This window comes from Phragmites australis, chromosome 14 (genome assembly GCF_958298935.1).
Source record: "Phragmites australis chromosome 14, lpPhrAust1.1, whole genome shotgun sequence".
Classification (NCBI taxonomy): domain Eukaryota; kingdom Viridiplantae; phylum Streptophyta; class Magnoliopsida; order Poales; family Poaceae; genus Phragmites; species Phragmites australis.
In genome coordinates this window covers 7241386-7268404 of record NC_084934.1, presented here as the reverse complement: position 1 = coordinate 7268404, position 27019 = coordinate 7241386, and the positions used below count along the sequence as shown (strand labels likewise).

The window sequence follows — 27019 nt, the reverse complement described above, 5'->3', positions numbered from 1 at the left end:
TTGCATAAGGCGTATCAAAGTACCTGACGCATCAAAATCATTTCTTTGTGGCTGGTGCACTCAGGAAGAAGATTCTTGCTTTGCTTCTGCCATGGCTGGACCTTGGAGCTAGCTGAATCTTCTGTGATCTGTCTGTCCAGATTTATGATGCCAGATAATAGTGTCTCTGACCCTGCTGCGATCGGTCGCCAACGAGCAGTTCAGGCTCCATGACCATCTAATCACCTCGTGATGTCATGGGAAGAGAAGCACAGGTTTGCAAGCTATATGTCTACCATATAATCTGCAACAATGCGATTTGATTCCTCGATTCTCTAGAATGGAAGAACTATGCAGTATAAAAGCGCCATCGCTCGATTTTGTTGCATCACATGAAATCACAAAAGGGCAATGCACTCAGCTCTACAGACATAACTTTGCTTCAATATTATTACACTATTTGAGTCCATGATATATAAAGAAATTGTACAGATCCAAATAAATCAAAAAAATCATCTGCTGTGTCGAACTAAGAATGGAAGTGTGACAAAAGTTGGATCCAACGGGTAACCAAAGCTTACATATACTATAATTAATTAAATTCCCTCGAGCTTTCAGTAGTATGAAAGCCAAAAAAAAAAAAAAGAAAAAAAGAAAAAAAAAAAAAAGAAGAAGAAGTCAAAAGAAGTTCTATTGCTCGTGTTTTAGCCATTTGCAACAATTTCGTGGATCTTGTCACTGATCTCCGGGTCATCAGATCTAACCGCTAGCTTCATGGCCACCTCCTTTGATGCCGTAATTCCAAATGACATTCTCACTAAGACTTTGACATTGCCAATGAAGATGCCAGAGAGCAGACATGTGTGCGACCTTGAATTGCTTGGAACCACATCAGTTCCCTAATAAAAAGGAAGGCAAAAATGAAATCAAGGTGGCTGAGAAGCAATGCTAAATCCTGCATTTGGCACAAAAATGTTAAGTGGACAAGGTTCCATGAATCCCAGTACGAAATCTTGGTCGACCGGTGGTACCTCCCCAGCAAGTGTTAGTCAATATGAGCTTTGGATGCTTTTAACTCTAGAAACTATCAGAATTTGTTGCAAGTTACAACTTAAAAAGTTGTTGGATGTCTGAGATCATACTGGGAACCGGCCGGTAACCACCCAGTTACTGGCTGCCGGCACAGATCAAGGAAATTTTGAAAAAGGAAAACAGATTTTAAAACCCTGCAAGAAATGCTAAGTCTTGCATTTTCTTTGCACTGCTAATAAGGTAGAGACCAATATCAAACTATTCAGGTAAAATAATTATATATCAACATATTCATTCTGTAGAAAAAAAAAATGAAAACAAAAAAAAAACTAACCTCGCAAGGCTGCATGCCGAGGATGCTTATAACAGCACTAACAGCCTCGGCCAAGCTCTCCCTGGCTCCAAGCCCGTACTCATCAACCCGCTCGGCTTCTGGATCCATGCTTTCCCAAGCATTTCGGAAGTTGGAAACTCCCACCTTCAACATATAATCAGCAGAAACAAGTTCAAGATCTTCTAGCTGGTACTCGTCCTCAACACCATCATCCTCAGCTTCACCTGTGGATGGATCAACCTGAAACATATAACAAATTCAATGAAAAGAACAAAACTGAAGCATTCCGAGTTCATAACGTTATTTGCTACTTCGGTACAGATTAACCCCAAGTTCAAGACAAAACACCAGGATCTTTGTTTGATCAAAGAGCATATATGGCTAATAAAGTGAATATAAAGATGGTCAGTGGCATAGCTAACTACTATTTCGCTGGGGAACAAGGTTAGATCTGCCAGTAGCCAGGTTTGAAAGACCCTGGTTCAGGCAATTTCAGAAAAAGAACCAGATTTGAATGTGATCTTAACAAATGCATCACCAGCTAAATTATGAAGCACTGATTTCTGAAGTAGACAAGCTGTGAAGAATGTCTTCCATTTTATCAGGGACGGTGATCCTCAATCGAAATGCCAGGAAAGGATATAAAAGACAATGTGCGACTACAGAAAGAGCAGTACTGCAAACACATACCTCCTTAACAATGAATTTCAGTATATTCGAGAACTTGCCGGTGGCAGGGACACCTTCTGGCTTTTCAAAAGCCACAAAGGTCTGTCCAGGTGAATCATAAGGTAAAGATCTTAAAGGCTTCGACACAAGTTCTGAAAATTCATCAGCCTCAGAAGCATCAACAAAAACCACCACCTGTGAAACAAAATGGTTAAGGCACTGAAGGATAAAAAACATGATATGCACATAAACCTACATACGAAAGAAGTTACTTGCCTCTTCAAGCAACTGTTCAGGAATTGTATTGGTACAGTTGTATTGGAGCACAACATGTTCATCATAAATATGCTTCACAACATTGACTGAATATTCAGTCTCAGCTTCAGTCAATTCTACAGGAGCTGATGACTGGAATAGAGGGCGAAAAGTTATAACCATGAAGCGTGCTTCAGCACATATACTTGTCTTCCATAAAAAGGAAAGAAATTTAGGCCAACCTTAAACAGCTTTCCTAAACCAGCAAATTCAGGAATGGATGAAAGAAGCTTCTCATATGATGCATCAACAGTAGGAACAGGGCCACTGACAGCAGACACTGGGCCTGTTGGTTTCTTGCCTGTAGCCTTTTTTTCAGCAAGGGGTTGTGATTTCATCTCCTTCGGAACAGATGAAATATCAAAAGGTATGTCTGAAGGTTCCTGTCCACATGTTATGAGAATATAAGGCGCCAACATAATAGTGTAAATCATAGTGATACTACGATGCCGGAAACATACATAACTCCGCAGGCTGATCTCCAGGTTTACTAGTGGAACATCAAGTGAACCAAATAGAAATTCATTTACATCCTTCTCAGCCTCACCAACTGCAGCTTCCCCACCTAACAATTTGAGATAAAAGGTCGCTCTGTCACGCACCTAAAAAGGAAAAAAAATATCATATCAAATGTCAGGAAAGAAGAATCTAACAAGGTCATTTATCTAAATGTAACAGTTTGTTTCACGAATCACAATTAACATTTTCATTGTTTGCCTGTGCACAAGGAAGAAGAAAGCAGTAAGTGAGCAAGGCGCACAGCGGAACGGGTTATTGAGTTATAAAAAAAAACAGGGCATATGATACAAGTATCTTCATGGGTGAAAATTTCCACCAACCTCATCATCGCCATCAAACAGGCAACGCCTCAGAAGGATAAATATGCGTGGCTGCATAAAAAGATTGTGAGTGTGACAGAAACTTTAACAGATCGCAAACACATTGCAGAGCAAGGAAATATTAAAATATAAAGTCTGTGAAAGTACCTTGAGTGAGTCAATCAACGCGCCGAACTTTGCCAATGTGCTTACTGCACCAGCTCGAACTGTAGCATTTTCAAGTATCACCCTATTGTATATGTAACGTATGTATTTACTGGGATCTGATGTTTTGGGGCCTTCATTTCCCAAAAAATGAAGTATCTGTTGCAAAATTTGAAAGAAAAGCAATTTAATTATAATTTAGCAATTTACCATGTAATTCAGGGTATGCGAGGTACACCCCGCTTAAAGGGGAAACGGTTACCCACAACTACAACAATAAAAATATATAGAAATTTTACACAGCTGACCTACTGAAGTAGTTCATGAAATAAAAAAATTCTGGTGCACAATGATCAGTATCAGAGTTAATGTAGGAAAATCTAGAATGTATTCAGCAGTTACAGTTTTCAATTTGATTAGCCTATTATCTATGTTTCTTCACAAGTAAAATATAACCATCTCTAGACAGCAAAAGGTACATAATTAGACGACAAAGATTAATCTCTGTTTCTTCACAAGCATAAATTAACCATCTCTAAACAGCAAAAGGAACATAATTTGACAACAAGGAAATTAATTCAATATCGTACAGCTATTGATTTCCAAAATACTTACATACAGAATGATGAATTGGTGATTACCTGAGTGGACAAATAGGTGAACTCACAGTCTTCTATGAATTCACATAAGTGAAATAAACCACTTTCCTTTGCATCAGGAATGTCTCTAATGAGAATGATAATTGAATCAACAATAGCTTTCTTGTATTCGAATCCACCCTCTTCCCGTAGGATGTTACTCAAAAAGTTCATCCTGTACAACATAAATGGGAGTTAAAGCTCTGATGGAAAGCTAGTTCAGGATATTTAACAAGAATATTTGTATAAGAACATATCCTACTCTACATACAGTGAGCGATATTTCAGGGGGAACTTCAAGCACAAGGATCTTATTGCTTCTACCACAACAATCTTGAATTCATCAGCTATGTCTGACATAAAGTTGGTCATCTGTTTCATTAAACGATCAACACTTGACTCGTTGCCTGTCTTCAGCAGTGTTGTAATTGCAAGGGTTGCAATGCTCCTGTTCTGATCAGAGATTAAGTTCTCCATGTCTATGTTACAATTCGTGACAGCCAAAGGATGAGTTGATGCAACCTGTACAATAATTATCAAATGAAACCTCAGCCAAAATAAGGGAATCCCGCTAAGAATACTACAAGCACTCAGTTCCGTACTATCAATAAAGAAACTGTTAATGCCAGCAGCCAAATGGGGAACATAAAAACAGTATTCCAAATGACTCCAGCTTTCCACAAGGGGACATGAATTTTCCACGACGAGACCAATCTCACAGGAAATTTTGTTTCAGTTACAGACAAAATAATGAAAAGTTATTGGTCACCAAACAAACAAAATATGGAAAGGGCAAAGATATCTGGACTCTGAATGTCACACTCTTATTGGCTGCTTCTTTCTACAAGGCAATCAATATGGCACTGGAAAAAGATAGCAGCTTCAAAACTTGTCAAAATTATGATGTCATCCTGACATGTCTTGATCTTGCACCAAGCAAAAGACATCAATTCAGTCAAACAAGAAAATGGCATGCCTTTGTCCTAATCAAGGATCAACTATTATGGATCTCAATGTATTCATAAACCAAGGTAGAACATTGAATTCAATGAAATAGTCGTTGAAGCATGATGCATTTGTAACTTGTAAAAGCAATGAGTTAGCATCAATCAAGGAGATGGCAGTTATATCTTATTCTATGCCTACTGGAAGAATTTAAAGCAAACACACTGAATGTCACGGTAACCAAATTATCAATATGTATTAAATGTTGCTCACTAGTTCTTCAGGATTCCGTCAAGTTTAAAACTTTAGGGCTTAACTGCTTAGGCTGTCCATTCAGGAAAAATATGCAAACTTCATCTCAAGCTGATATAAGTATTAATACAGAACAGATGAGAGCAATATTGCTAGTCATTGTAGTTCTGCAATGAAAAACAAAACCAGACATTCGAATGTCACTTTTACATTTGTAACTACTACATGATCGAAGTCCTACACAGATGAGATGAGCATAATATCAAGAATAGTTTATATATCAAATAAGCATTTCATAAACAGACCTACCTTATTAAGTGTGCGAACAGCAGCAAATCTGAGAACAGGTTTGGATGAACTTAAGAACAACTGCAGCACGGTAATTGCAGGTGTAAGCTCGCGGCTTGTGACGCCATTTAGTTCAGTTATTGCTCTTGCAGCCTCAAGTATGACCATTTCTGCTTTGTTCCGGAGACAGGACTCCAGGAAATCAAAGAAAGGACGATCTCCGCCTTGGTTCACGCCAGACTCTCTAATCACCTGTGGATGCCACATGTTTCAGATATCTATGATATGTCTATATAAATCTTGCAGAATCAAAAAACATACCTGACTAGTGTATCGAACAAGTAGGCACTGCGCCAGAGGTGAGCGAACTGAACCCCTGGTCAAACCAGTGACAAGCTTGCTGACAGCCAACCGGTCATTTTGTCTAATCTGAAATATCAGATAGATGGGAATATAAGGGGAATATAACTTTTTGGGGTTTTGAAAAACAATACGTGCTTTAACTAACATAATGCTCCTTGTTGCCACCCGGCAGGCAGCAGACAAACATAGAGCTGAATTTCATTGATTACAAAGAATCAGCAGACATTTAGTAAGTTAGTATAGCATGCTTTCAAGTGGTAAGTCAAATAAATGAAATTTTTGCTGGTAGTTTGATTCAATTGAGGACAAATGGTAACACAATTTCAACATAGCATGGGCGCCAAACGTTGAACTCACTTGGTGAAGAAGAGCAAGGGCGTGAAACTGAACAAGAGCAACTCTTGACTGTACAGCCTCCTGAACCTCATTGCTCCATCTCTTCACGACTTCCGGGCTTGTCTGACCACAATAAAAACATGTTGATAAATATTAGGGATCAAAGCTGCCAGTAAGATGCAGTCCAATAAGATCAAAAACTAAAACTGCAGCACACACCTGAAGAAGGTAGATGCCACTAACAAGGGCTGCACTGGCAACAACAGGATTCTTATCAACAATGGCTTGCTTCAAGTACCTCTCAATTTGGGTGAGAAGAGTTGAATCAATGATACGGCAAAGAACCCTTATGGCATTCGCACGATACATATCAGTTTTGCTATTCATGTCCTTCATCAAAGAGCTCGTCACTATGATAACCTACACCCAACAAATCTCAAATGAAGTCACTCCCACACTCCACAGAATGTGTTGAAAACAACACAGCAACCAACATTCAGCAACCTCATCCGCCGAAGGCGAGAGTTCCTTGATCATGAGGTACACCATCCTCCTAAGCCCCGCATCCTTGGATTGAAACAACTTGGTAGTTGCGAAGAAGACCTCAGTGGCCTCCACCTAGAAATTTTTTTACACTCATGTAAATATCAAAGAGCACGTCCTGGGCTAGAGCACAATCAAAACTTCTGAACAGTACTGAGGATATTGCACCACACCCACATGAGATTTTATGTACAATCAGATTCCCATTATACTTAGTGTTTGAAACATGCGCAGCTTCATGTATGTACCCTGCACATCAAGCTTATGCATTCTTCCCCTAATGTTATTTCAGGTAAGCAGGTGTTGAACCTAATTTTGTACCAACTTTTTTGAAACTACGGCTGTCAAAACTTAACTTAAAACTGTGATATATTAAGAGTACATGCAGCTTCAGATCATTCACAAATGACCATGTGCAATGTTAACATCTACGTCCGGCCCAGCCAAATCATGGTCGAGGGGTGATGAGGTATATGCAACTGTACCTTGGTAAAGGTGTCGCCCTGGTTGAGCAGGTACAGGAGCTTGGTGATAACCTACAGACAGACAGAAAACATCAGAAATCACACGACATTAACGCCCAACAATGGAAGCGGCGTGGAGAGACCATAACGCGAGATCCGGGGTTAGGTAAATGAAATGCGATTGTGCAGGCACCTGGCAGCATCGTCGTGCGTCGAGCTGGGGGTCGTGGAAGACGCGTGCCTCCTGCAGGACAGCGCCCTTCTCGATGCCGAGGAACGGCGAGTAGTACTCTGCAGCAGCAACCAAGCAAGCGATCAATCAACCATCCGCAACGATCACGGGCGCGGTGATCTGGGCTTGATCGCGCAAGATCTAGGGCGCGGCGCGGCGCGGCGGGCGCAGATCTGGGTACACACGCACGCGCACGAGCGCACAGAGGCCGACGCGCAAACGCACGCGACGCGGAGGGAGGAGAGAAGTTCTGCGCACACGAACGCACCTTCCTCGTCGAGGTCGTCGTCCTTCTTCACGACGAGCGGCTGCGCCATGGCCGCGGGTTGGGTGACGCGCGCGAGGAAGGGCGCCCGAGCCGGCGGCGCGCGGGGTTCCCGCGAGTGGTGGCCTCGCTGGATTCGGAGGAGTGAAGGGGAAGTGAGAGAGCAGGCGGGCTTACAGGAGTGGAGAAGCGGGCGGCATGGATCTGAATCTGGAAGACAGGCAAGGGAAGAGAGAAAGATGGATGTTTTGCTTTGGATGCAATTCAACTGTGGCTACCAACGTCATTATTCCTTTAAAAGTAAGAGACACGCTATCTATCTATCGTTAAAAAAAGAATTCAATCGAATTTTTTACCATAAGATCCGTACCAAGATTCACAGTTCTTCTTTCCCGGTGACTTCTTCGGCGAGCTCAAAATTCAAATGATATCCATGGAGAAAATCTTGCAATAGATAAATAAACAGGCCTAAAAGTAATTACCAGAAAAATATGGGGAAAAATATCATATGTGACTTTAAAAATAAGATAGTGTTGTCAACACTAGCTTCTAAGATAGTGTTTAGTTCAAGGATTTGTAACATAATCCAATTACAAAGTTAATCGTTTGTGTTAGACCGTGTTTATTTTAGCATGGGCTGTAATCCATTCCCACGTAATCAAATTCTAGGCTTAACAAGCCCGATACAGCTCCCTTTCGGTCGCAATCGAATATCGATACATAGATACCCAAGTTTTCTTCGTATACCCTTGACTGAGCTAGCGGCAACCCATCTTGTTTTGTCCCTTCCTCATCACGATTCCGCCTATCCACACCTCTCCAGCGTCTTTGTCATGATCCCACCCTCCCTCGCATCTCTACCTCTACCTCCTTCTCTACTTCTTGCCGCCTCTCCGCCTCTATCGTCGTTTCCTGGTTCTTCCTACTACTACCGGCGGTGGCAGCCACTAGGAGGCTGAAAAGGACAGCAACACCTACAATAGGTTGGTCTCATTGCTCTGTCTATCCACTTCTATTCGGACATGACAACACAGATAAGAGAGGAGGAGATCTGATTTGGTTGCATTATGGAGGAATACCATGGAGTGTCTTACACATTCTGATTTGTTATTTTAAGCTAAAAGATTTTGACTTTACTTTTTTTATTCTGAAATCTCCTTCAGCAGATAGGAATCTGATATGCTATTGTGTGAAATCTGGAACCAATTTTGATCTTTTGTTCAAAATTCTGTGTGGATCTTATTCCCGTGTAATCATGATTTGTTTGCTCCTCTTTTTGGAAGATTTGTTTGACTTATAGAGATAATCCTGTTTTGTTTTGTGAAAAAGATAATTCTTCAGGTTTGATTAATTCGGAGGAATGTTTTATTCAATATCATAGGTTTAATTTTTTGTTTTGAGACAATTTTGCGGTGTTCTTTATCTTAAAAAAATATGCTGTGTTGCTTGAGTTGAAGTAGAGGTCGTAACTTTTCCTGAACTATACCATTACCTGTTTGAATCAAACCCTTCATGTTTTTGCTTATTCCTTTTCCATTACCGGTGTGTTTGGATACCATTACTATTTGCGATTCTAAAGTTGAACCAAATTATTGACGCGAAAAGATACCACGCTAAACACCGAGCACCTCGTGTGCATAATCCGACGAGCAGCATCCAGGATACTCCGGTCGTGGCGCTATATTGTCGGACATTTGTCGTCACTCATGCTTGGGAGGGACCCATCGGAGCGCGGATGGCTGGTTGCTTGCCTTTGGTTGTTGAGATCAAGAACAGATAGCAATATAGATTGGAAGGGATAACATGACTATAGAAGCTACACAAAAGAGATAAAAACGAAAGGTAGATTGCGTTTTGATCGATTTGTTCATTCTTTCAATCGGCCATGATCCTCTTATATTTAAAGGGTGACACATCTTAGTTGTAAGAGATCAGGACTCCTAATTCAAACCGAACAAGACTTACAGATATGATTCGGCTATGCTTTTGATCTCCAAACTTCCTATAACTAACATACATTTCCTAATCGACCATGTAAACTCTCATATATCTACCTGAGTATCTTTTATTGCAACTCAGTCTTCTTGCATTCGACTACATGCTTGACGTATTGATGTACTTGAGTCTGGCCAGCTCTTCCACTTGTCCAGAGACCAACTGCTGAAACAAACCATGGTCACTGATCGCCTCACTGGTCGTGACCACTGATAGTAGTCACTGGTCATGGTCATGAAGTATTGTTCACTAGGCGAGGTATTATTCATCTGACCGAGTACTATTTTACTGTGGTCAAAGTACTGTTCACTATGATCAGAACACTGTTCCATCATGGCCGGAGCACTGTTCATAAGTGGATGTCTGATCGCTGATCGCCCATTAAGGCAAGCATTGCTACAATAATCACTATAAATACCAAATCTTATCATCAACACATGCCCCTGTTTTTTTGGTGAACCTTGCTCATAAAAAACATATCATCTCCCTTCCTACCTACTTAGCATCGGCCATGAATATTCCTTTGAACGATGGTATTCAATACATCGGCCATAATCCTTTAAGCATCTTGACACATGCTAAAATAAAATTTCTTCAAGTATCACCCATTAATAGCTCTAGGCAATTTCTATCCTTACAAACTTTCTAGCAAATAAGAATTTCCAGGAAGATACTTACAACTTTATATGGGCCTTCCTAACTCAGAGACCATTTACCAAACTTATTGTCATTCTATCCTACATGCAAAATAGTCTTCCACACGAGGTCTTCAATCCGACATGATTTTGCTCTTACCTTTTTGTTGTAGGTTTTGGCTACTCTTAATTTATCCTTTTCGAGCTCCCTCAAAGCCTTCAACCTTTCATCTGTCACTTCATCAATCATGTTCGTCATTAAACTATAATAATCCACATCCGATAGTTTACTCTGATTTGGCCAATCTGAAAGGATTAAGATTTACTTCAACAGGTAAATAGTTTCTTGACCATAAACAAGTTTATACGGCCTTACTTTAGTGACACCATGTCTAGATATATAGTGTGCCCATAAAGCCTCCAATAGAACTTCATACCATCTTCTAGGTTGTTCCTTTATTTTCTTCTTAATGGGATTAATCAAAATTTTATTACTAGACTCTGCATGACCATTAGCCTGAGCATAATATGAAGTTGAATTGAGAAGCTTAATTTTCAATGACTCGGCAAATTCAAGTAACAGATATGATATGAATGAAGTACCTTGATCCGTAGTTAAAGTTTATGGAATACCGAATCTATGAACAATATGCTCTAATATAAAATTAATTACCTCCTTATGTATCACGTTCTTGAGAGGAACAACTTCAGCTTAGTAAAATAATCAGTAGCCACCAAAATAAAGCGATGACCTTTAGAGGACGGAGGATGTATCTGACCAATGAAATCCAAATCCCAATCTCAGAACGACCATGGTTTGATGATAGGATGCACCATAGCAGCAGGAACTAATTGAATATTATCAAACTTTTGACATACCTCGCATGCTTTATAATATATGAAGCAATCATTAAGCATAGTATGCCAATAAAAACTAGTTCTTTTCAATAACCACTTCATCTCGCGTGTTGATTGATGCGTGCCACATATGCCTTCATGCACTTCTCCCATAACAATCCTAGCTTCATCTGAATCCAAGCATTTGAGTAGTACACCATCGATAGTTTGACTATATAAATCATCATTCAACAATGTATATCTGAAAGCTTGCCATCAAATCTTTCTATCAACACTCTTGCTTGGATCTTTCAAATAATCAAAGAGGCTTCCTCCAATCTTCAATTCCAGCAACTCCAACCTTTTCTCTCAACGAAGAAGACACAACCAAACCCACCAATTTATGTTTATCTATACAATGATCCACACTATCAAGCATCGATTTTTTAATCACAAAAATGCCTCTATTAACTTAATAACTGGATGCTTGTTGTGCTAAGTCATTAGCCCTGAAATTAACATCTCTAGATACATGCTTGACAACAAAATCATCCAAAACAGCAATAATGTCCAGACATTTATCAATATAGCTATTTAGTGATCCATCAAAATATTGATAATTACCGAAAACTTGTTGGACAGCTAGTAGCGAATCACCAAAATCCTCTATGTTCTTTACACCCATGGAGCTTAAAATTTCTAATCCTAATAAGAGAGCTTCATATTCGACTTGATTATTGGTACGAAAATACTCCAAACGATAAGATGTTTCAAAAACAGCACTTCTAGGTGACACAAAAACAAGACTAACACCTTGTCTAACCCCACAAGTCGAATCATCAAGATAAAGCTTTCATTGTTTAATAGATATAAAACTGACATCTAAATCATGCTTATAATTAATTCGATGGTCAACAATAAAATTAGCTACAATTTGGTCTTTCATACATTTCAAAGATTCATAAGCCAAATCATATTCTATAAGTGCATAAGCCCGTTTACCAATTCAACCACTTAAAATTGACTTTTGCAACATATATTTAATTACATTAGCTTGACATACTACTACACAAGTAATAGATAGCAAATAATGCATTAACTTTGTGTAAGCATAATGTAGCGAAAAACATAATTTTTCAATAAAGGCATACCTTGTTTCCGCTTCCAAAAAATATCGGCTCAAGTAAGCGATTGCATGCTCTTTATCACATCATCTCCCACAACGATATATAGCCGAAAAGGCAATCCGGCTTTAGGCGCCCGAAGCACCAGCGGAGTAGACAAATATTTCTTGATTTCATCAAGTACAAATTGCTGTTTTGCCCCTCATGTGAATTCGGTCTCATTCTTCAACCGAAGTATAGGTGTAAAAGCATTAACCTTCCCGGATAAGTTTGATATGAACATTCTCAAGTAATTAACCTTGCCCAAAAATTTCTGCATATCTCTTTTGCATGTAGGGGGCTAAACTTTTTGTATAGCTTCTATTTTATTAGGATCTATCTCTATATCCTTCTTATGTATTATAAAGCCTAAAAACTTCTCACCCGACATTACCAAAAGCACATTTGAGTGGATTCATTTTTAGACCATACCGTCATATTCTTCCAAAGGCTAAACGTAAGTCAGCTAAATGAGAATCATCATCATCCGATTTAACAACTATGTCACCAATATATATTTCTAATATGGCACCAAGTAGATCATGAAAAATTAAATTTATAGCCTTTTGATAAGTAGCACCAGTATTTTTCAAACCAAATGTCATAACCAGTCACTCAAATAGACCAACAAACTAGGACAACGAAAAGCTATTTTAGACATATCTTTCTTGTCCATAAAAATTTGATTATAACCAGCATTACCATAAAAAAAAACTAATTATTCTATATTTTAAAGTATCATTAATTAATATATCGGCTATAGGCATAAGATATTTGTCTTTAGAAGTAGCTTTATTCAAATCTCTAAAATCAATGCAAACTCGTAACTTACCGCTACTCTTCTTCTCCACTAATGATGTTGGAAATCCAATTAGCATATCTGCATAGCCTAATAAATCATGCTTTCAACTATCGATCTATTTCTTCTTTAATCTGATCATACATATTAGGATTAAACCTTTTAGGGTACTGTTTATAAGGCCTAAATCCTGTTTTAATAGGCAACCAATATTCTACTAACTCTCAGTTAAGTCCCGGCATCTTATGATATTTCCAAGCAAAACAATCAATATACTCTCTAAGCAATTCGATTACTTTAGCGCCTTGTAATGGGCTTTCATATTTTTGTTTACAAATATCGGCCTTGGAATACTACCATCAACTATATTAACTTCTTCCAATAGATTGGCTGATGAAAAACCTTGACCTAGCTTATCTAAGTCATCTAAATCTTCAATGTCCTCACAAATATCGTTCTTATCAGACCGATATTGCTCCATACGCTTGTGTAGCCATTCTAAATTTCTATCTCTACTCATTGATACATCATGTCATTGAGCCAATTATCACAAGTCGACTTTACAACCACGAGTATAAATCCGTCCTTGGAGACACTAAGAAAATCATAATCTAAAAAATTAAGACCCGACAAGCACTCGGTATTGTTGTATCTCCAATCGACTAAAGCATCGATCAAAGCAACATAGGGTGAAGTATCTGCATAAATTATCTCTACCTCATCAACCACCCATTGAATTAAAAATTGATGCAAGGTGGAAGGCACATAACCATTTGCATGAATCCAATCACACACAAGAATAACACTATAGTTACCTTACACCTCGACGATGAAGAAGACGATGGATAATGTCTTGCTTCTAATAGTGAGCTCTATAGAGATCGCACTAAATTAGTTTTCATTAATTCACTATATCTCTACCAAGCTTCTTAAAAATTGAGTATGATATCAAATTTATAGCAGCTCCACCATCAACAAGCATCCTAGAGATCGGCTTCTCATTAATATGACCCTTCACATATAGTGGCTTCAAATGTCGATCTTGGCTTCTCAAAAATAACCTCCTTTGGCCCTAAATCCAATTGAGCTACTTCACCTTCATCTATAGCACGAAATTCTGAAGATAACATAAAAATCATATTTATATCTGTACCTTTAATCGGTGAAGCATCATTAGTATGCACTGGCAAATCATCATAATCAATCAAATCCTTATCTTCCTTGTCTTCTTAAAGGGGCTACTATAGGAGATGTCATTGCATTTATCTTTGGTCTCCACACTTGCTTTGTGGGTTGCATTGGCTTAACTTCATTGAAAGTATCATCCCGCAACTTTTTAGCTTGCTGCTCCATTAATTCTTGCTTGCGTAGCCGCTGCAATATTCTCTTTTTCGTGTGAGATAAGCCGGAGGGACACCACTTCGGATGTAGATACTTAGAAAATGGTTTGCTGTTACTTGCCTCATGATTATCATCCTTGGAACATAATAAAAAATAGTAGATATATTTTCAGATTTGACCGATTTATTGGTAATAATAATCGGTCCCTTGCCAAACTTTTCGGCAGCCACTTTCATTGAACCAATTTCAATAATATCAGCAGCAGTGGTCCTTGTTTCAACAACATTAAAATCTGAAATTTGAGTAGAAACTCACTCTCCTTAACCCGGTATATTTTCTTTACACTCTTAGCTTGTCTAACATCACTAAACCAATTTGTATGCCCCAATCGGTCATGGGCAAGACGTGGTACTCTATCAAAAACTGGCCTATGTGGTGTTGTCCAACTCGAGGAGGAGGAGGTATCCACATACCGTTGTAACCCCAGAGAGGAAAAGACATCAGAGGAGGCATCCATGGCCATGGCACCGGCCCAAGTGGTGGGTGAGTAGCAGCAACACAATCCTCATTTGGTGGTGGGTGAGTAGCAGCAACACAATCCTCATTTGGTTGATGATGATCATGCACTTCTTGCTTCAAAGGTGATCTTGGTCGCTTGAGATTATTTGGCCGATTCACATGAGTTTGGACGGCTTTATCCTTTTCATACTTGGACAGAAGTTGCTTGAAAGTGGTTTTGAATTTCACAACCTTGTCATGTCCCTCTGCTTTATTAATCTTCCACCTACCAACCTCCAGATTTTTGGGTTTGATCATCCTAGCACTGCCATGCCCCCCGTGGGTCGAAGTGTTCAACACAACTTTGATCAATTCCTTGCCTTCGGGAGTCTTCTCAAGAAGTACTTCTCTTAGCAAATTCTTGTTACCTCCCAAAGGTTTTAACCTATCTTCACCAACAATTACATTTTTTTCCTTTAGGTGTTTCGGCTTGAGTTGGCCAAATTAGAACACTCTTGTCTTGGAGATCAATAACTTTAACCGGGAACAGTTGCTTTTCAACTTGCATCTCTGAGAATTTTAATTGTTCTTCGTTAATGGTCGATTGAATTTGTCGACAAAAAACATTGCAATCGTTAGTTGCAAGAGAATAAGAGTTATGCTATGTACAATAAGCTCGCTTCCTCAATTCTTCTAATGGTGAAATCACATGACCATGAGGAAGCCCAATATGTCCTTCTTGTAGCAAATAATCAAAACTTCTTTCACACTTTGCTACATCAAAAGTAAACTTAATTTTCTGTTATCGATTCTTGGGAGTAATTGGCTTAAGAGCAGAGCAAACGAATGGTTTGGACTTAGAAGATCAAGCCCATTCGGCTACACACATATCAACATCATCATGGTCCGAATTTTCAGACTAATACTCAAGCATATGAACATTAGGATGATCAACTCTAAATTTATCATTTGATTTCTGAAAATTCTTAGACTCTTTAGTCCGGCTTTGTAATGCCAGAGCTCTTGCCAAAACTTGGCTAACATCCTAAAATTCATAACCTTCTAGCTTTTCCTTAATATGAGACAACAAACCCGAATAAACTAATTCGGATAAGTCTTTTTCAGAAAGTGTCAAGTTAAAATATCGGTTTTTTTACATATAAATCTCCTAATATAATCAACGACATATTCATTATATTTTTGCTTAACCGATGTCAAATGTGAGAGTCTCAATTCAGTATCAGTGCTATAAAAATATTCATGGAATTTCTCTTCTAATTGAGACCACACATGTACGAAATTAGGAGCAAGACATGTAAACCAAGTAAAAGTGGTTTCGGACAATGATAAAGAAAATAATCTAATTTTCAGTACATCATTGGAACTAGCTTCAACTAATTGTGCAAGAAATTGGCCTACATGCTCCTTAGTTGTCCTATTATCGTCCCCGGTAAACTTCACAAAATCAGGAACTTTAAAACCACGGGGATATGGGATTGTGTCATAATGCTCGGGATATGGCTTTTGATATGCATGAGCTTTCTCCTAACATCTAAGCTAAATTGTTCTCTCAAAATAGTATCTACTTTCTCTCACATGATTTTTGTATAATCAGCCACAAGCTGATTAGTATTAGCTACTAGTTCAAGTGGTGGTGTAGGTACGTTCGGCACATAAGAAGTGATAGGAGGTCGTATGGTAAATTTTTGTTTAAGTATCGGCCCATAAGGGATGTCCGATCCTTGTGATGGTATAGGTGGAATATTATATGCTACGGTTTGATAATAAGGTGTTTGCATATTGGGATAACTTTTGATTCTATAAGCTTGAGCCGAAGATGAAGCATAAGGTTTAGCATATGATGTTTGATATGAGTTTTGTATCACATCAGTTTTAATTGCAAAAGAAAGAATATGATTAGGTGCAACATTATCCGGATTAGTTTGGCCATCATGAGGATTATTTAAATACGCATAAGAAACACTAGTTAATGCATTAACAACAGTAGGTACAATTGGAGCACTAACATTACTAATGGTATGTTTTTTTAGATTTTGTTCCTCATGAATTTGCAAAACTAAAGGCCAAATTTTCTCAGCCAATGTATCATCAATCATCTTTTTTATACTATTAGCCATGGTTGCACCAACAGATTGATCGATCATAATAGCAACCTCTTGATGAGAAGAAGAGGGCGGAGAACTCACATTTGCCTGTACCTTCGGGCTTTGGTCGACAGGCGGTGTGGAATCTCCTTTCTTGAATACGCCTTGCTGAATCTTTACATAGCGCAAAAGAAACTGTTGCCAACGTTGCTCCAAGTCGGCTTCGATTGCCAATGCGCCTCTTCAGGCAACTCGTCGTACGACGCCATAATGATGTTGTTTTTGCCAATATCCGAAGTAGGCATGGCTAGGGCTTTAGAATTTGGCTATGAGAAAGCCGAACAACTCGGTCCCCAGCAGAGTCGCCAAAAAATGTGTTGATACGAAAAGATATCACGCCAAATACTGAGCACATCTTGTATACAACCCGGTGAGCAAATCCAGGATACCCCGGTCGTGGCGCTGCGTTGTTGGACCTTCGTGGTAATCTATGCTTGGGAGGAACCCTATCAGAGTGTGGATGGCCGATGACTTGCCCTTGGTCGTTGAGATCAAGAACAGATAGCAATGTAGATTGACAGAGAGAATATGACTATATAAGCTAGGCAAAAGAGATAAAAATGAAAGGTAGATTGTGTTTTGATCGATTGGTTCATTCTTTTAATTGGTCATGACCCTCTCATATTTAAAGGGTGACAGATCATAGCTGTAAGAGATCGGGACTCCTAATTCAAATTGAACAAGACTTACATATATAATTCAGCTATGACTTTTGACCTTCAAACTTCTATAACTAACATAACTTTCCTAATCGACCACGTAAACTCCTATATATATATATATATCCGAGTGTCTTTTATTGCAACTCAGCCTTCTTAGATTTGACTAGATGCTTGACGTATCCATATACTTGAATCCGACCAGCTCTTCTACCTATCCAGAGACCAACTGCTGAAACAAACTGTGGTCACTGATCGCGCTCACTGATCGTGACCACTGATCATAGTCACTGGTCGTGGTCATGAAGTATTGTTTACCGGTCGGATTTACTGGTCATTTGGTTAAAGGTACTGTTCATCTAGCCGAGTACTGTTTACTGTGGTCGGAGTATTGTTCACTGTGATCGAAACACGGTTCCTTGTGGTCGGAGTATTGTTCATCGTGGTCGGAGCACTGTTTATCGGTGGATGTATTGATCACTGGTCGCCCATTAAACTAGTCATTGCTGCAATGACCGTTATAAATACCGAATCTTGTCATCAATACAAACACTACCCAAGTACAGTAAGTTGATATAGTTGAATCTAGTGCAATCTCTTTCTCAGACACTATCATGGATCAGAACGGGCCAAGCTAAGAAAAAGATGTAGTTATAAGCATATACTAATTCGGTAACTTCTTATCTGTCTCCTCTACACTCCTCTCATCCAAATGTGTTTTATAGACAAATTTTTGGCTTAATTAACCAGGTCGTCTCGGTTAAACTATCCCACTTCATCAATATGAGATGATGACCAAATCATGAAATTGAAGGATGTCACCTTTTTTTTTTCTTGAAAAAGTCCATATGGGCGACATGTGATTTAGTGGGTACGACCAAAGGACCATGATCTCACATGGTGAGCTAATTCCAAAAACTAGTAAAAGCATTGGTAGATGACCCACTGACCACATCATTCTCTAGACCACTAGGGAAAGCATGAACATATGCTTAATGGTATGATCCTGGATCGGGAGGACGAAATAACATGGAAATGGATGGCGCATAGGGTTATACAGAGCAAACTCCACTTTATTTGTTCCAGTTCCAAGGCTCGTACAACGATTTATTTTGATGATCACGATCTAATTTCAGCTGTCTGTAGAGTAGCATCTCCCTTTTAAATCTCATTGCCATCTGTTGATCATCGATCTAGCACCAAGACGATATACTATAACATTCCTCATGCGACTTAAAAAGTCAAACGGTGCAGTTCACGTGGGCACATAGCTGCACGGTACGGCTGTAAAAAAATTGAGAACTCGATTCACCAATTCGACATCAGCTCGTTTAAGATTCGAAAGCCTGACTCAGAAGTTCATAAGCCTAAACAAGCCGAGCTAGAAGCTTACAAGCCTCTTATTCTATTCAATAATTTAATAATTTATATATTTAATTAGAAATAGAGAGAAAATTTATGAATTTTAACTATTCACTATAAAAAATTATTTTTTTAGACACATAAAGTATCTTTTCACAGACGGTTCATTTAAAAAACTACCTCAATAATTGGCGAGGACCTCCTGTGGTTACGAATGGTTTGTGAAAATTTATCACAGGCGGTTCACATAAGAAAACACCTGTAAAAATAACTATTTTTTACAGACGGTTTCTTATATGTACCGGCCCGACTCAGCCGGACCGTGTTGTGCCGCGCGCTCAGTCTAGACATAACCTATGGCATCGTACCATGACTGGACTGTGTCTACAGTATCGAGCCTCGAACCGGTCTAAGTAGACATAGCCTATATAGACAGCTCTAAACTACTTAGAAGAAAAGAAGGACCTGCAGCTGTGCAGGCTGATGCACTAGAGCTGTGAGCACAAGGCGTGTAGTTGCGAGCATGGAGGTCAGTGATGACTGCGAGTAGTGGAGCACGGAGGTCGACAAAGGCGTCAAGCGTGGCGAGAACGCGGATCGGCGAGCCGCGCGAGCTTCTACATCTGCGACCTGCGTCGTTTTTTTACAGATAGGAGAGGCATCTGGGCCTAAAAAGTCAGCAGATTTTTCGTTCGTTAATGGGCTGCCTGCTAGTACTAATAACTAAGTAATAGCCTTGAACTCCATTACCTGCCTAAAACAATTGCACGGAGAAGGGTGAAGGGGGGGGGGGGCGGGAGGCGGAGCCCAGGTTGGCCGACACCTGGCTCCGCCTGTGGGTGCCAAAGGTTCGGTTGCATGCGTGCCTTTGCCTTGCAGTTCAGGCCTCCGCGCGCCGCGGTAACATGAATGTGCCGGCACGTCCATGCACGGCAAAAGAAAATCTGAAACAGAATGTCCAGAGAAAGCCGTACGTTCCAAGTGCAAGCGTGTTCGTTGGACACTTGGCCTTTGTTGGGCGAACTGAAGCAGCGACGGGGCCACCAAGTGCATTGTAGCAGGAAGAGGACACGATTGTTCGGTATGCACGATCAGGTTATTGTTTTAATCAAGATTTTTAGTTTAGATTATCCAATCCTTAGTTTCAACAAACAGTTTAGATTCGATTCCATCCTGTTTCCTATATATAAATAGCTACGCACGTCGCTGCCATTTGCATCTCACCAGCGCAGCCATTTTTTCGTCTACCTCACGCGCTGCAAAGATGAAGCTTCATTTCGCCATCTGCATCGTTCTCCTTCTAAATGGTGTGCATGCTTGATTGTTTTGCTTTTTCTGTTCTTAGAGTTCGCTATCAATTAATAATCAACATGACGTGCGCTATTTTAATTTGCATGGTCGCGTAGCTGCTCATATAGAGTCCCGGCGGCAGGGTGCCTCCGACGACGCCGACCAGCGGTATAAACTGTTCGTGTTTGGTGACTCCTTCGCCGACACCGGCAACGTCCCGATGTCAGACAAGAGTGGCACGTCGCGTGCCTGGTACTACCCCTACGGAAGCTCGGACTACGACCACGACAAGAAACCAACCGGACGCTTCTCCAACAGCATGGTCCAATCTGATTTCGTCGGTACGTAAGCAAGCTCAGATCCATCTATATCTTAGTGAAGCACTCGCTATAACCACGTAGAATTTCTTTGTTCATCACTAGACCTATTCGCCATGCATGTATGCGTCTTAGCCATGTCTCTCTTGGTCGTTTGCAGCGAAGATTCTGGGGCGGGACGAGTCCCCTCCGGCGGAAAGGCTAAGGGGCCAGAACGGGGTCGACCCGTTTGGCATGAACTTCGCCGTCGGTGGCGCCGGCGCGTTCGAGGTGTCTCGAGAGTGTAACACCCTACTTTACAACCAAGCCTATTTATATATAAAAAAGGAAATTTTGGCAGTATTTCCTCTATAGAGAGGTATAACTGACCAAAAGAAATATCACAGGCAGGCAGAAACAGATATAACCAGCATATATATAGAGTCCGTCATGACGCTACCAGCGTCGAACCACAACATAAACAAAAACAAACGACGGACCATCAGACACACCACTTGTATACACCGGTTGAGCTATCGACATCGTGATAAGTTAGTGTGTGCAGCTACCGAGATCCATCCCCAAAATGTACGTCAACATCTAAACATACCTGTAAAGAAAACACGGGTGAGATTCGAAAATCTCAGCAAGTGAAAGGTACTTTAACAAAAAGCTATTTAGCCACAGTTGAATATGCTAACAATTCTAAATAGAAACTAGTAATGAAACAGACCGCCAACACCAGGAGAAACAGTTATGACTAAGAAAATCCAACGATAACATTAAACATTTTAACATTCGGTTGGTATAAGCCTTCAGAGCCGCATATATATCTATATACATGCTAATTAAAGAAAATAAGATTTGATATGAATAATTCATTGAATTTCACAAGAAGACATAACCATGCACATGACATGCTCTTCTCACCCTTACCCCTCCTCGGGTAACGTAAGGGTGTGCACCGTACCCCTTCTCGGGTGACATACGGTACTGTACCGGTACGGTCGCGGCCAGAAGACGACGACAAACTTCCAATGCATGAGACATATATGTATGACGTGCTTCAAGCATAACCAACATAACTTCCGGAATATGCTTGAGACTTCAAAAAAAACATCGCATACAACACTAATGAACAACTGCAGAATGGCATATTATGCCTACTGCACTTCATAAATCAATCATCGAGTAAACTTCTGGAAACGTAAACAACATAGTACTCAGTCCAGAATCAGTCATTCAGATTAGATGAATGCACTGTAATTAAAGAATGTAGGCAACCCAATATTAGGTTAAAGCATAGTCATACAATACATTCACTTGCCTTTACCGACGATGAAGAAAATTCGATCAAGAACGTCCGGAAATAGTACCACCTGTACAGGTATGCTATTAGCACTAAAACACATTTAAAACACATAAAATATGAAGCGTCAACTCTACGCTTGAAAACGTCGCGTCTTCGCCTATATTCCGGACAACTGAATAGAGAACTGTATCACAAGAAATGATACTCTATTTCCAATTCAGAGTCGAACCAAAATCTCACTAATTAGACTTCGCTCTGATGATCGAAATAAATACTTCGACTCGGATATCGTATCTTCGAATCAATAATGATTATCGAAACGAAACAGACTATTGATCACATGAAATAATACGACAGGAATTGATTGATTTGATTTAGTCCAACCACAAACATCTAAGAATTACTGAGAAATCACCTTCGAAGGATTGACGACGAATCCGACAAAATTCCGAAATTTCCAATTTTTCTCTTTTTTTCCTTTTCTCTTTTTCTTTTTCTTTTCTTTTTCCTGGCTTCTCTCCTGCGCTGGTTTGCTTGCTTCTCTGTGCTTGCTTGTTCTCAGCTGCTAGCACAGAGGCAACGACAGCCTGCTTGCTTGCTTGCTTCTTCACGGCGGTTGGCGTAGAGCGAGCGCGACGGCACGCATGACGGCGCGACGCGGTGGCCCGGCGCGACGGCGGCGCAGGCGCGTGGCACACGCAGCAGCGGCGACGGCGTACGGCAGCAGCGCGCGCACACAGCAACAGCCACGGCGGCGCAAGCGCGCAGCGCAGCGGCGAGGCGCAGGCCGGTCAGGCGGAGGCGACGTCGGCCGGCGGCGCGCAGCAACCAGTGGCAGCGAGCGGCCGGCGCGGCGGACGGCAGCGTACGGCGCGAGGAGCTCGGCAAGCAGCGTGCTCAGCAACGAGGAGAGAGAGAAAAAGGAAAACGGTGGAGACGTCTGGATGGATCGGCCGGTACTTATCTTCTTTCTTTTTTTTTTTTTTTTAAAAAAACAACGAACGGTTTAAATTTATTGGGCTTGCTACGGGTCATAAAGTGCTCGGAACGGACATATGAATAGCAAAATGGGTTCGTCTCGACGAGATGAACGCAACCACGGTCTCCGATTGTCCATATGAGCAACGGATCAAAAAGTCAAATTTTGGTCAAATCTCACTTTTTTTCCTCTCTCAAAAATTTGGTATTACATTCTCCTCCCCTTAAAGGAATTCGTCCCCGAATTCTGCCGCTTCCATGGCACTATGGAACAGAGGTAAAATACTTCAAAACTTATGACTCACGAGTCTCAAAGAGCTCAGGATACTCCTTGCGCATTTGTTCTTCGAGTTCCCAAGTTGCTACTCGTTCTGTTTGATTTGTCTAAAAGACTCTCACAAACTTGATAGTCCTCCTCCTCGTAACTCGCTCTGAGGAATCCAGGATACGTACCGGGTGGTACTTTACGGTCAGATCTTTCTCTATCGTGATTGATTCCACATCAACTTTATGCTCCGGGTCTGTCAGATATTTTCTTAGCATAGAAACATGGAAGACATTATGTACTCCATTCATTGAGTCTGGTAACTCAAGATGGTATTCCAAACTGCCTACTCGGTCTGTGATTAGAAAAGGACCAATGTATCTCGGGTTAAGCTTCCCAGAGATACCAAAACATACAACACCTTTAGTTGGCGACACTCTGTGAAGAACATAGTCACCAACTGTAAATTCTAGGTCTCGTCTCCAGATATCTGCATAGCTCTTCTGTTGACTTTGAGCAGCCAACAGGTTCTGACGTATTTGGTATACCTTCTCTGAGGTTTGCTGGACCAAATTTGGATCAAGTAGTGATCTCTTTCCAACGGAATCCCAACACAAAGGGGAAACACACCTTCGACCATACAAGGCCTCAAAGGGAACCATCCGAATACTAGCTTGATAGCTATTATTATAAGCAAACTTTGCTAAAACTGGGATACAAATTTAGAATCCCGATCTGAAATGATCGGTTTTGGCACATCATGCAACCTCACTATTTCCCTGATATACAAGGGAACCAAATCATGTGCCGAACTGGTTGTCTTCATTGGAAGGAAATGTGCGGATTTGTAAGCCTATCCACGACAACTCAAATAGCATCTCTGCTTCAAGGTGAATGAGACAGCCCAACAACAAAGTCCATAGTGATATGTTCCCATTTCCATTCTGGAATTTATAAGGATTGCATTAATCTTGCAGGTCTTTTATGCTCAGCCTTTACTTGTTGGCAGACACCACAAGCTGCAACATACTTAGCAATATCCACTTTCATCCTTTTCCACCAAAAATTTTGTTTTAGGTCTCGATACATTTTGGTTCCATCCGGATGAATTGTATAAGGAGTCCGGTGGGCCTCTCTCAAGATATTCATTTTCACATCTGCCTTTTGTGGTACACAAAGACGTCCTGTGAAGCGTATTGCGCCATTCTCATCAATGGTAAATTCCTTTGAATTTTTTCATCGAAGTCCTCTTTCGAACTTCTAAAAGAAGACGATCATATTGTTGAGCTTCACGTACACACTCAGGTATAGCAGATTGGATGATCATTTGAGTTTCTTTCTGCACAGTGCCAGCCAAGCAAAAAGATATCCCCATCCGATCCAAATCCGAATGTAAAGACATTATTGTTTTAGGTACACTTGTGCTGCTAAGGCATCAGCTACCATATTTGCCTTTCCGAGATGATACTGAATTGTCAGATCATAGTTTTTGATTAATTCTAACCATCTTTGTTGTCTCAAATTCAGATCTCTTTGAGTGAAAATATACTCGAGACTCTTATGATCAGTGAAAATATCACATGACTCACCATACAGGTAATGCCTCCAACTCTTCAAGGTAAAAATCACTACAGCCCATTCTAAGTCATGAGTGGGATAATTCTGTTTATGAGTTTTCAATTGTCTGGAAGTATATGCAATTATTTGATCTCCTTGCATAAGCACACAGTCAAGTCCAATTCGGACAATATCGGTGTAGACTGCGAAACGCTTGCCACTCTCAGGCAAAGCCAGAAAAGGAGCGTTCACTGACTTATTCTTCAAAGTTTGGAAATTTATCTCACATTCATCAGTCCATACAAATGGAACACACTTCTCAGTAAGTCTAATCATAGGCTTTGCAATAAAGGAAGAATCTTGTATAAAATGTCAGTAATGGCCAGCGAATCCAAGAAAACTCTGAATCTCGGTTACATTGGACGGTCTTTACCATTCCGTTGCCTTCTCACTCTTAGAAGGGAAAACGAATCCAAGAACACACAACATTTCTGCTAATACTATACCAGCCAATTATGAGACACTCTCTTCGACTACTTATAAAACCAAGGCATTAATTGCCCAAAAACATCCTTTTTGGTTGATGAAATCACACCAAAAAATATTATTTGGCTAACTCCATAAACTCGGGTCGAAACCCCCCAATAAGAATATAAACCTTCTTCGCTTCAACTTCAACTCCTTCACAGGAAGGATCAATTTAAAACCTTTATGGTTCCAGATTAAAGAAACATCAACACTTCACCTCTTCTACCAACATCACTAACTCCAAAAAAAAAAAAAACAAGTGCGGGTAGATCTACGCAAGAGACAGTCACAATGTTAAGATATAAACCTCCAGTTGGTCACTCTCATCCCGATGTATCACCAAGTCTAGAAGAGGTGATCAGGAGATTACAACCACTTACCTAATTCAATCCTTCCAAACATCTAACGACTCATCCTTCATGGTACAAGTTTAGATTTGCACTTTCCAACTTGAATACCAGAACACTTCCATCCAGAGGCAGTTGGACCAATAGGTAAACTGTGTTGACTGGTATATTCAAAAACATGCCAAACTGGCATACTAAAGAACTTCACATCTTGCTCACATTCCCAGGACAGTCATACTATCGGTAACCACGCCACAACTTCTTCAAAGTAAAATTGCATGCAAAAACACATCCTCCTCAAAAGTTGAAAAGACATCGGTTAATCTAACCGACAAGATGATCACTGCGGAAAGCTCATGGAGAGGGTTGAAAATATGACTTCTGCAAACTCAACCCTGTTAATCCAACTCCAATTTAATTATTTTGCGAATTTAGTTTAGCAAGCACCATTTGCAACACCAATTTACCATCAACGGGTTGAGCGTTAGCATACAATGCTTCTCTCCGGGTCCTTAGAAGGCATACCCTCTCCTAAACAGCAAACAAACTACAAAGATACACCCCAACGGTTCATCCTCTTTCACAACACTCCTTTAAACAGGGAAGCAACCCTTAGCTCCCAAACATAACTCTAATCTCAGCACTTAAATTCCGGAATGAACTCCACTTTTACAACTCTCTTCCCTTGAACCAGGGTTTAGATAGACTTACTCCCAATAGAGGCAAACTTCCAGTATATAAACCCACTCAGGCAACTCTCAGTCAAATCTCCATTCTTAGAGAAAACTGGGTCACCAACAGAAATTCAAAACTTTCAAGTCAGAAACTAGTCAATTACTTCTTTAACTTCATTCACTCCACAAGAGCCAACAAGAAACAAAGTTCTAGAACGGATCATGTTAAAAATCTGTCGATAAAACACCACGACAAGCCCTAACAACACCTTCGGTTATTAGGTCAGGAAAAGTTCAGGCGACCTTAAATTTCAATATTCACTCAACGAGCAAAGCTCACCAGGTTCAATTAATAATGCTCCAATGGTGACAAGCCAATATAGCATCCTATCATGATGTTATAGGTCATAGACTATTCAACAAACCCTTCATAACGCCAATTCTCCTATAACCCAAGTATATTCTTAGCTTCAAGCTTCAAAGCAAACGAATCCCCATGTCAAAGATGACAGGTTTAGCTAAGCGATATCAGAAACATAACACGATTCAACCAAAATCTCTACCTCAGCCCCACAAGGGTCAACCTTAGGTATTTCAATTGTGAAACCTCACAAAACAGGTTTGAAACAACTGATGCATCCTTAAGGAAGGTGTCGCTCCATTAACATCACTTCGATACA

The 27019-nt window shown here is 40.3% G+C and overlaps 1 protein-coding gene across 1 annotated transcript; it reads right to left on the bottom strand.

Annotated features, from left to right (window-relative positions):
* Positions 1-403: 403 nt before the first annotated feature.
* On the bottom strand, positions 404-7920 carry LOC133890580 (coatomer subunit gamma-2-like). Its single transcript, XM_062331021.1, has 18 exons — positions 7642-7920; positions 7335-7432; positions 7163-7213; positions 6639-6752; positions 6354-6554; positions 6156-6257; positions 5757-5864; positions 5457-5687; positions 4222-4472; positions 3954-4125; positions 3316-3471; positions 3169-3219; positions 2791-2931; positions 2512-2712; positions 2291-2422; positions 2036-2209; positions 1346-1585; positions 404-878 (listed from the first exon to the last, which is right to left on the bottom strand). Exons 1-18 carry the CDS (start codon positions 7688-7690, stop codon positions 684-686), a joined length of 2667 nt encoding a protein of 888 aa, XP_062187005.1. The 5' UTR covers positions 7691-7920; the 3' UTR covers positions 404-683.
* Between the last annotated feature and the right edge of the window lie 19099 nt (positions 7921-27019).